Source organism: Rhinoraja longicauda, chromosome 26 (genome assembly GCF_053455715.1).
Source record: "Rhinoraja longicauda isolate Sanriku21f chromosome 26, sRhiLon1.1, whole genome shotgun sequence".
NCBI classification, from domain to species: Eukaryota; Metazoa; Chordata; class Chondrichthyes; order Rajiformes; family Arhynchobatidae; genus Rhinoraja; species Rhinoraja longicauda.
This window is the reverse complement of record NC_135978.1, coordinates 34291071-34301930: the sequence shown is the minus strand read 5'-3', so window position 1 is coordinate 34301930 and position 10860 is coordinate 34291071. Positions and strand designations below refer to the sequence as shown.

General features: G+C 50.4%; 1 protein-coding gene across 2 annotated transcripts; it reads left to right on the top strand.

Annotated features, from left to right (window-relative positions):
- The first annotated feature begins 898 nt into the window (after positions 1 to 898).
- LOC144606527 (guanine nucleotide-binding protein G(I)/G(S)/G(T) subunit beta-3-like) lies at positions 899 to 5338 on the top strand. Of its 2 annotated transcripts, XM_078422763.1 has the most exons (6): positions 899 to 1061; positions 1606 to 1672; positions 3517 to 3718; position 3975; positions 4469 to 4684; positions 5143 to 5338. In XM_078422763.1, exons 1-6 carry the CDS (start codon positions 899 to 901, stop codon positions 5247 to 5249), a joined length of 756 nt encoding a protein of 251 aa, XP_078278889.1. In that variant the 3' UTR covers positions 5250 to 5338. The 2 variants fall into 2 exon arrangements, with proteins under 2 accessions (XP_078278889.1, XP_078278888.1); XM_078422762.1 differs by lacking the exon at position 3975 and having other exon boundaries at positions 932 to 1061; positions 3517 to 3716.
- The last annotated feature ends 5522 nt before the right edge of the window (positions 5339 to 10860 follow it).

Here is a 10860-nt window from a genome sequence, read left to right as displayed (position 1 = left end):
TGTGCCTGAGTATGAATACGGGTGTGCCTGTATGGGTCTGCCTAGGTGCGAGTGTGTGTGACCACGACACTGCAGCCTCGCTACTCCCCCTCTCCCCTGCCCCAGCTCTCACCTTGCCACTCTCACACCCCCTCCTACATTTTCCATCACCCCTCTTATCTTCCCGTTTCATTTGTTTTCCTCTTGCCTTTTTCGACCTGCGCTCTCCAATCCCTCTCCTACTCTTCGATCTTGCGACACCCGCCCAATTTAGAAACATGTGTCAATAACTTATCGAAAATGTGTCAATCCACACACAACCCCGACTATGACCTGCCCCAAAACACAAGTGCACATCTCCAACTAACGGCTTTTCCTTTTTTACAACAGACTTCTGGTCAGCGCTTCGCAAGATGGGAAGCTGATTGTCTGGGACACCTACTCTACCAACAAGGTAAAAGCCGATGCCAATGATGCGTGTGTATGTGTGTGTGTGTGTGTGTGTTTGTGTGTGTGTATGTTTGTGTGTGTGTGTGTGTGTGTGTGTGTGTGTTTGTGTGTATGTGTGTGTGTGCGTGTGTGTATGTGTGTGTGTGTGTGTGCGTGTGTGGCTGTGTGTATATGTGCGTGTGTGTGTGTGTGTGTGTGCGTGTGTGTATATGTGCGTGTGTGTGTGTGTGCCGTACCCCAGCGAGGATCATTGTGTGCGTGGAACCCCTCCCAGGTGTGGATCAGCGTGTGGGAACCCGGTGAGGATCAGAGTATGTGGGTCTCGTCCCTCCAATGCGGGTCACTGTGTGTGGGATCAGTGTGTGCATGTGTGCATCAGTGAGTGAATGTCCCGCGGCAGATGTTGGATGTATATTTGGAACCCGCACTACACGCACATCCCTGTGGCCCCACCAATCCTCCCTATCAGATGCACGCCATCCCGCTGCGGTCCTCCTGGGTGATGACCTGTTGCTACGCTCCGTCGGGGAACTGTGTGGCCTGTGGCGGTTTGGACAACATGTGTTCCATCTACAACCTGAAGACCCGTGAGGGCAACGTCAAAGTGAATCGGGAACTGGCGGGACACAACGGTGAGTAACCGCAGGAGGGGAGGGGGTAAAGCGGTGGGAGACGGGTTAGGCGTTAGAGAATGAGAGGGGGAGAGGGAGAGGGAGAGGGAGAGGGAGAGAGAGAGAGAGAGAGAGAGAGAGAGAGAGAGAGAGAGAGAGAGACAGAGACAGAGAGAGAGAGAGAGAGAGAGAGAGAGAGAGAGAGAGAGAGAGAGAGAGAGAGAGAGAGAGAGAGAGAGAGAGAGAGAGAGAGAGAGAGAGAGAGAGAGAGAGGGGGGGGAAATGGGAAGAAGTAGAGAGAGAGAGAAGGGGAGCAATGGAGAGAAAGGTCGCGGGGTTCGTGGTCCCCCGACCACGGAGTCGCTGGGGTCATGGTACTCTGATCCACGGGGAGCGGTGGAGGTCCTCTAACCTAAGAGTCGCGGGCGTCCTGGTCCCCTGAGTCAGAGGTCGCGGGAATCGGGTCCCTGTGATGCATGGGTCAGAGGATGGTTCCTCTGGGTTGTGGGATGTTGGGCCGTTGCCTTCCGCACGCCGGTTGCTTAGGGCCGCATCTCGTTGCCAGGTTACCTTTCCTGTTGCCGCTTTTTGAACGACAGCGAGATCATCACCAGCTCCGGGGACACCACCTGGTAAGTGCACCCATCCCTCCCAATGGCCTTTCTCCACCTTACTCCATCGCCCCTCTTCCTAATTGGGATTGTCATAATCATCTTAGTAGGGAGGAATTCATCAAGTGTGTTCAGGAAACTTTATTGAGGCAGTATGTCGAGGGCCTTACCAGCAGGCAACCTTGACCTACTCTTTGGGAGCTGGGTAGGACAATTCAAACACGTTTCTGTGGGCGGGCACTTTGTGACCCACAACCACAGTTCCACTAGTTTTAAAATAAATATGTATAAGGACAGGGCTGGTCGGCGGCCTAAAGCTTCCAATTTGAACAATTTGATGATAATGGGCAGAAAGTTGCAGATGTTGATTGGAGTAGGGTGCGCAAAGCGATGGCCAGATGCTCTTAAAATATGATAATGAAAGTTCAAGTTGTACACTTTCCATTTTGGAGTGAAGGCGAGACATGTCGGAGTCAGAGAAACTGAGTCTCTAGTCAGGAAAATAAGGAGGCATGGGCCAGACATGGGGAGGAAGAATTAAGGTATCACTGGGGGACTTTAAAGGACTGAGTATCATAAATAAGAAGAAAATCAGGAGGGCAAAATGGCGCGCATAAGATAGCTCTGGAGGATGATTCACGACATTTTATGTACCTTTGGGAAAAGGGTAACGAGAAAAAGACCAGAGGCACTCGGAGAACACAGTGATCATATATTTGCGTAACAGGTGATGGGGGCATGCCTCGTCCAGTCCAGCTGCTCGGCCTCTTGGAGCGGGGGCCATCCAGCTGAGCCGCAGGCCTCTAGGGCCGACTCCACCAGTGCATTCCCTCCCGCAGCCTATCACCATCCGACTCTTTCCTCGAGCAGTGCCTTCCAGGTCTTCGGCGGGCGATCCGAACCTGCTGGTGGGTTAGGCCGCGCCTTACCGGGGGGGGGGGGGGGGGGGGGGGGGGGGGGGGGGGAATTCACCGCGCGGCTTACCGGGAGTCTGTATGGATGCTAATTTGCAGTTAGTTGGACAATGAAGTAAAATAGGTAGTAATGTATAAAGATGGTTATCAAGAATTATATCGGGATTTTGTTCAGCTGGGCAAGTGAATGAGGATTAGCAAATTGATTTAATTCAGATGTGTGAAGAGTTGCAAGTGAATAACAGGCCGCTGGCGAGAGCAGGCAGATCTAGAAGTACAGGTAGATAGTTCCCTAAAGTCGCTGCTACGATTTAATAGAATGGTGAGGACTTGTGGCACGCTGCCTTCACCAGTTTCAGAATGGGGTATGAAAAATTACGACGCCATGTTACAGTTGTACAAAACGCTGGTGAGGCTGTACTTGGCGTATTGTGTTGCGTTTTTAACACTTTACTAGTGGAAACAGGAAAGTCCTTTCCCCAGGGTCGAGCAAACCATAAGTGGATGCTGGAGGTGTAAGATGAGAGGGGAAAAATTAATAGGTACCTCGCGGGTGGGTATTTGCATCGAGCGGACAGAAGAAATAATTCAGCAGGTAAAATAACAACGGTTAAGAGGAACGATTTAGAGGGTTATGGGTCGAACTCGGGTTAGCTTGGATGGAGCACCTTGGGCGGCATGGAGGAGTTGCTCCATGACTCTGATTGCCTGAGCTCCCGAATCCCTGACCCCTCTCCCGATCACGTCTGAGTCCGGCTACGGTCAGTTGCCTCCCACTAGCTTCCCCTCGCCTCCTTTTCCACACCACTCTCTCTTCACCCCAGACATTTTACTCCGCACTCCTCCCCTCCCCTCACACCCCTCCGTCTCCTCCCATTTCCCTCCCCTGTTTGCTCCTCGTGCCTCCTATTTCTCCCCTTTCTATATACTGACCCCGCCTCTCCTGCGAAGCATTCTCTGGGACATCGAGACGGGCAAGGAAAAGACCAACTTCCTTGGCCATAGCGGAGACGTGATGAGTTTGGCGGTGTCGCCCGACTTCTCGCTTTTCGTGTCAGGGGCGTGCGACGCTTCGGCCAAGCTGTGGGACATCCGAGACGGCCGGTGTCGTCAGACCTTCCTGGGTCATGAGTCCGACATCAACGCCATTTGCGTGAGTGCATGGGGCCCCGTGGTTCACGTTATCCTCCCTTATGGGGGGGGGGGGGAGTCGTCAAACAATTCCGTCCCGGGGCCAAACCATCCCGACACGGGGGGAAATCGATGCGTTTTGGGGGTTAACCGATCAAACTGTCCCGCCCCGTCCCCAGGATGAAACCGATCAGTCCTGGAATCAAACCGACGCCCCGAGTTCAAACTGTCCCGTTTCGTCGCAAAGTCCAAACCACTCATCCCCGTTCGTTCCCCAGTGTCAAACTGTCGCATCCAGGGTCAAAATAAATCGTCCCGTGCCAGTGGGAAACCCACCCCTCCTTCACCGAATCAAACCGTCCGGTCTCGGGTCAAAACGTGTCATTTCGTCCTGGCACGAAACCGCCCTGTTTCCGGGTCAAATCATCCCGACCTGTCCAGTCGTGGTGAGGGTCGATATTGCGGGTTTGGATCGCGATGGAGGGGTGAGCGGTGAGGATTGAGAGTTGAGAGTTGAAGGAGTGAAGGGCGAAGGGTAAGGGGTGACGGGGAGAGCACGGAGGATTAGTGAATGTGAGGGGTGAGGTGTAAAGGGTGACTGGTGAAGTGTGAATAGTAAGGGGTGATGGATGAGAACTGAAGGGTGAGAGGGGGAGAGTGGGGTGTGCGAGGTGCTGAGGGAAGAGTAGAAACGGTGAGGTGAGTGGTAAGGAGTAAGGGTGAGTGATCGCAGTGAACGGTATCTCCGTGACTCCTTTTCTCTCTCACGCAGTTCTTCCCAGCGGGCAGGCGGTCTGCACCGGGTCGGACGACGCCAGCTGCCGCGTCTTCGACCTGCGGGCCGACCAAGAGGTGGCAGTTTACGCCAGCGAGGGCGTGCTGTGCGGGATCACCTCGGTGGCCTTCTCCCACAGCGGCCGCCTGCTGCTGGCCGGCTACGACGACTTCAACTGCAACGTTTGGGACACGCTGAAGGCCGAGCGCTGCGGTGAGTACCGGGACCCTCGGTTCTCCGTTCCGTGCCCACGCACAATCATCCTACTCCATTTTCTCCCACACTCCCACCCACCCTTCTCCACTCCCCTCACCCCCTCTCCACCCAGTCCCCCCCCCCCACTCTCCCCCTCCCGCACACAGCCTCTCTCCACACCATCATCCCCCAATCTCATCTTTCTCTGCCTCTACGCCCTTGCCCCTCCCCCGCTCTACTCTGCTAAACTTCCTCTACTCACCTCCCAATCCACACCCACTCTCTCCCCACTCCCACCCCTCTCCCACTCTCCCTGCACACTCCTTCACTCTGCCCCACCCTCGCTCATTTCCCGTCCCGTTCTTCTCTCCCTCCCTCCCGCCCCCTCTCTTTCTTTGTACCTCTGTCCATTCTCTGCAAGAGCCTCGTACTGCCGCCATCGTTGACTCAGACGCTTCTCGCTGTCTTCCCCGCAGGAGTTCTGTCGGGACATGACAACCGCGTCAGCTGCCTGGGCGTCCCCGAAAACGGGATGGCAGTGGCCACAGGTTCCTGGGACAGCTTTCTGAAAATTTGGAACTGAGGGCCGTTTAGACGGACTCCGCCCCACCTCCCTCAACCCCCACTCTCCCGCACCACCCCAGTACTAGTCAGAGAGGATGCCCCTGTATTCCGCGCGAGATACGTCAATAAAACTCTAGACTAATTTGTCTGTGCAATTAGTCTCCGCTATAGAACACTGGTAATGTAGACTCAAGTGGGATACTCCCATCTCTCCCATATAGGACAAGTTGGGGATAAGGCGAGGCAAGTTTAAAGGAGATGTGCCGGGCGGATGGTTTTACACAGATGATAATGCGTGCGTGGAACGCGCTGCCAGGGGTGGTGATAGAAGCATATATGTTTAGAATGGGACATGGATATTCAGGGAAGTCAAGTCAAGTCAAGTCAAGTCAAGTTTATTTGTCACATACACATACACGATGTGCAGTGAAATGAAAGTGGCAATGCCTGGGGATTGTGCACAAAAAAGAATTACAGTTACAGCATATAACTAAAGTTAATATAGAGAAGACAAAATTTAGTCCCTGGAGTTGCGGCTGCGGCTCGCTGGCAGTCTGTTTGTCTTTTATCTTTTTTTTGTTTGTGTGTTGGTGTTGGGATGGTTTTTGTTTCTGGTTTTGGTTGTGTATGTGTGGGGGGGGGGGGGGGGTGGTGGGGTGTGTGAGGGGGGGGTGGGGTGTGTGTGGGGGGGGGAAGCTTTCTTTTTTAGGTCTCTTCCTCGGGGCGCGGCTCGGCCGCGGGGCCTTCCATTGCCCGGTGCGGCTCGGCCGCGGGGCCTTCCATCGCCCGGCGCGGCTCGGCCGCGGGACGTTATAGCGCCCGGTGCGGCTCGGCCGCGGGGACTTCCATCTCCTTGCGGGGGCTGTGCGGGTCGGTCGCCTCGGTAGGGGTCGAGCTGTTTGTCCGTGGGCGTGGGGGAAGAGAGAGGAAGTTTTGTTGCCTTCCATCACAGTGTGTGTTTGGAGTCACTGTGATGGATGTTTGTGTTGGGGTCGTGTGTCTTGTGTTCTTTTCTTTTTTGTTGTGTTCTGTAACTGCTGGAAATGTAATTTCGTTCGGTATCTCGGTACCGAATTACAACAAAGTTCTTTATTATTATTATTATTATTATTATTTATTATTATAAAAGTTGCCAGTCCTGATGGCCTGAGGGAAGAAACTCCGTCTCATCCTCTCCGTTTTCACAGCGTGACAGCGGAGGCGTTTGCGTGACCGTAGCATCTGGAACAGTCCGTTGCTGGGGTGGCAGGGGTCCCTCATGATCTTATTTGCTCTCGATCTGCACCTCCTGATGTATAGGTCCCATGGTGCGTTCTGCCGAATGCACTACTCTCTGCAGGGCCATCCTGTCCTGGGCAGAGCTGTTCCCAAAGCAGACTGTAATGTTGCCGGACAGGGTGCTCTCTACAGCCCCAGAGTAAAAGCAATGAAGGATCCTCAGAGACACTCTGAATTTCCTCAGCTGTCTAAGGTGGTAAAGGCGCTGCTTTGCCTTGCCCACCAGTGCGGCAATGTGCGTTGCCCATGTCAGATCCTCTGTGATGTGGACTCCCAAGTATTTAAAACTGCTCACCCTATCCACAGTAGACCCATTTATCTCCAGTGGCGTGTACGTCCTTGGATGTTGAGCCCTTCTAAAGTCCACAATCAGCTCCTTAGTTTTAGTGACATTCAAGAGGAGGCTATTGTCCTGACACCAGAGTGCCAGATCAGCCACCTCCTCCCGGTAGGCCTTCTCATCGTTGTCGGAGATCAAGCCCACCACCACAGTGTCATCAGCAAACCTGATGATGGAGTTTGAGCTGAACCTGGCCACACAGTCATGTGTGTACAGGGAGTACAGGGAGTAATGGAGGGGTATTAATCATTTGCAGGAAGATAAGGTTTGATTCTCTTGGCGATAGTCACAAAAAATGCTCGAGTAATTCAGCGGGTCAGGCTGGAAGAAACGAATGGGTGACGTTTAGGATCGGAACCCTTCATCAGACTGAAGAGAGATACCCATCCCTTTTCTTCAGAGCTGCTGCCTGACCCGCTGAGTTATTGCAGCACTATCTTCGGTATATGCCAGCATCTGCGGTTCCTTTCTACACATTTAATCCATATTAGCATTTTGTTTGGCACAGACATTGTGGACCGAACACCTTGTTTCTGCCCGGACCAGTACTGTCATCATCTACTTTATCGATGCAACAACTGTGTCTCCGGTATTTATTTACCTGCTTACCTGTATTTCGAAAATATTAGCACCTGCAACAGACTCCAACATGTCAGCAATTGGCCTGCCTTGGTTAAGGTATAATTACGAAAACATTAAAGCCCTTTTAATATATATCTGAAAATAACAACCAATCGCATTTAGTGATTTTGTTATTTACACAGCTGCCCGTTCAATGTTAACTTATTCAAATTTTCAGATCCTCCCTGAATTATCTTTGTGTCAGCCCATAAATACATGTATTGGTGCAGATACTGAAAAAGTGCAACATATCTACACATTGCTGTAAAATATATATCGGAGAACTGAAACGTTTATCTTTGTAGCCAAAATTTTCCGTTTGCCAATTCACAGAATGTGTTGCATACGGCATCCACAGTAATATGAAATTCCCCGAAAGAGCGAACAACGGTGTCATTGATTTTTTCTTCTTCTGGTTTTCCACCTCTGAATCTCTTTGATCGTCACTGTTTCTCCTGAGTGCCTTGCGTCTTTTATTTGCCGTTATCACGTGTTTAACTGTTAAAACATTAAACAGAAGAATAAGACAGATTAGTAATAATGGTGCCACGATGCTGTCGAACAACTCGCGAGCTTTCCACACGGGTGAAGTAAAGTATTCACACGTGGGAACGTAAGGCCAAGGGAAGTTATCAATTATTACGTAAGGCTCGATTTGGAAGTAAAATGGAATACATCTCAAGCAGCTGACTGCCACGACGATTAGAGAAACGTTTGTCGCTATTTTCTCAGTACAATGTTTCTTCCGCAGATGTTGACAGCATGTTGCGAGATATGCTCCTCCTCGAATGCAATGGCAACCACCGTGAAATCGGCCGCGGCCATTTCCACCAGGTAGCGAGTGATACATTTGGAGAAGCCACACTTTCCACACGATCGGATCTCAATCGCCGCTAAATTAACTGCAAGGAAAACGGAAGACAAAGAGATAATTTCATAAACATTCAAACTAATCAGCTTCAATTTTTTGCATGGCAGGGACGTTCCCGAGCAACCTTCCACACGCCATTATCTGAAAACGCTGCCGACGTTATCAGCTCGCCTGCATATCACTTGTAGAGGCAAACGGCAGGCGTGAGTCATACTTCGAAATGCACAGCTGGGAGGCAAGGGGGTGAACACACTTTTAGCTGTTAGTAGGTTTTTGCAAATGTACCGAGGATACCCGCAATAATAAAAGATAACAGATTGGAAACACTTAAAGCGATAGGCGATACAATAGACAATAGACAATAGACAATAGGTGCAGGAGTAGGCCATTCAGCCCTTCGAGCCAGCACCGCCATTCAATGCGATCATGGCTGATCACTATCAATCAGTACCCCGTTCCTGCCTTCTCCCCATACCCCCTCACTCCGCTATCCTTAAGAGCTCTATCCAGCTCTCTCTTGAAAGCATCCAACGAACTGGCCTCCACTGCCTTCTGAGGCAGAGAATTCCACACCTTCACCACCCTCTGACTGAAAAAGTTCTTCCTCATCTCCGTTCTAAATGGCCTACCCCTTATTCTCAAACTGTGGCCCCTTGTTCTGGACTCCCCCAACATTGGGAACATGTTATCTGCCTCTAATGTGTCCAATCCCCTAATTATCTTATATGTTTCAATAAGATCCCCCCTCATCCTTCTAAATTCCAGTGTATACAAGCCCAATCGCTCCAGCCTTTCAACATACGACAGTCCCGCCATTCCGGGAATTAATCTAGTGAACCTACGCTGCACGCCCTCCATAGCAAGAATATCCTTCCTCAAATTTGGAGACCAAAACTGCACACAGTACTCCAGGTGCGGTCTCACCAAGGCCCGGTACAACTGTAGAAGGACCTCTTTGCTCCTATACTCAACTCCTCTTGTTACGAAGGCCAACATTCCATTGGCTTTCTTCACTGCCTGCTGAACCTGCATGCTTCCTTTCATTGACTGATGCACTAGGACACCCAGATCTCGTTGAACTCCCCCTCCTCCTAACTTGACACCATTCAGATAATAATCTGCCTTTCTATTCTTACTTCCAAAGTGAATAACCTCACACTTATCTACATTAAACTGCATCTGCCATGTATCCGCCCACTCACACAACCTGTCCAGGTCACCCTGCAGCCTTATTGCATCTTCCTCACAATTCACACTACCCCCCAACTTAGTATCATCTGCAAATTTGCTAATGGTACTTTTAATCCCTTCGTCTAAGTCATTAATGTATATCGTAAATAGCTGGGGTCCCAGCACCGAACCTTGCGGTACCCCACTGGTCACTGCCTGCCATTCCGAAAGGGACCCATTTATCCCCACTCTTTGCTTTCTGTCTGTTAACCAATTTTCTATCCATGTCAGTACCCTACCCCCAATACCATGTGCCCTAATTTTGCCCACTAATCTCCTATGTGGGACCTTGTCGAAGGCTTTCTGAAAGTCGAGGTACACCACATCCACTGACTCTCCCTTGTCAATTTTCCTAGTTACATCCTCAAAAAATTCCAGTAGATTTGTCAAGCATGATTTCCCCTTCGTAAATCCATGCTGACTCGGAACGATCCCGTTACTGCTATCCAAATGCTCAGCAATTTCGTCTTTTATAATTGACTCCAGCATTTTCCCCACCACTGATGTCAGACTAACTGGTCTATAATTACCCGTTTTCTCTCTCCCTCCTTTCTTAAAAAGTGGGATAACATTTGCTATTCTCCAATCCACAGGAACTGATCCTGAATCTATAGAACATTGAAAAATGATCTCCAATGCTTCCACTATTTCTAGAGCCACCTCCTTAAGTACTCTAGGATGCAGACCATCAGGCCCTGGGGATTTATCAGCCTTCAGTCCCATCAGTCTACCCAAAACCATTTCCTGCCTAATGTGGATTTCCTTCAGTTCCTCCATCACCCTAGGTTCTCCAGCCCCTAGAACATTTGGGAGATTGTGTGTATCTTCCTCAGTGAAGACAGATCCAAAGTAACGGTTTAACTCGTCTGCCATTTCTTTGTTCCCCATAATAAATTCCCCTGCTTCTGTCTTCAAGGGACCCACATTTGCCTTGACTATTTTTTTCCTCTTCACGTACCTAAAAAAACTTTTGCTATCCTCCTTTATATTATTGGCTAGTTTACCCTCGTACCTCATCTTTTCTCCTCGTATTGCCTTTTTAGTTAACTTTTGTTGCTCTTTAAAAGAGTCCCAATCCTCTGTCTTCCCACTCTTCTTTGCTATGTTATACTTCCTCTCCTTGATTTTTATGCTGTCCCTGACTTCCCTTGTCAGCCACAGGTGTCTCTTACTCCCCTTAGAGTCTTTCCACCTCTTTGGAATAAATTGATCCTGCAACCTCTGCATTATTCCCAGGAATACCTGCCATTGCTGTTCTACCGTCTTCCCTGCTAGGGCCTCCTTCCAATC

Bases quoted from the DNA above. Each gene is read 5' to 3' on its own strand.
- LOC144606527 (XM_078422763.1), top strand. From the start codon at position 899: ATGCACGCCATCCCGCTGCGGTCCTCCTGGGTGATGACCTGTTGCTAC. The intron at 1,062-1,605 runs GTGAGTAACCGC...TCTCGTTGCCAG, and splicing joins GGAACTGGCGGGACACAACG to GTTACCTTTCCTGTTGCCGC. The intron at 1,673-3,516 runs GTAAGTGCACCC...TCTCCTGCGAAG, and splicing joins AGCTCCGGGGACACCACCTG to CATTCTCTGGGACATCGAGA.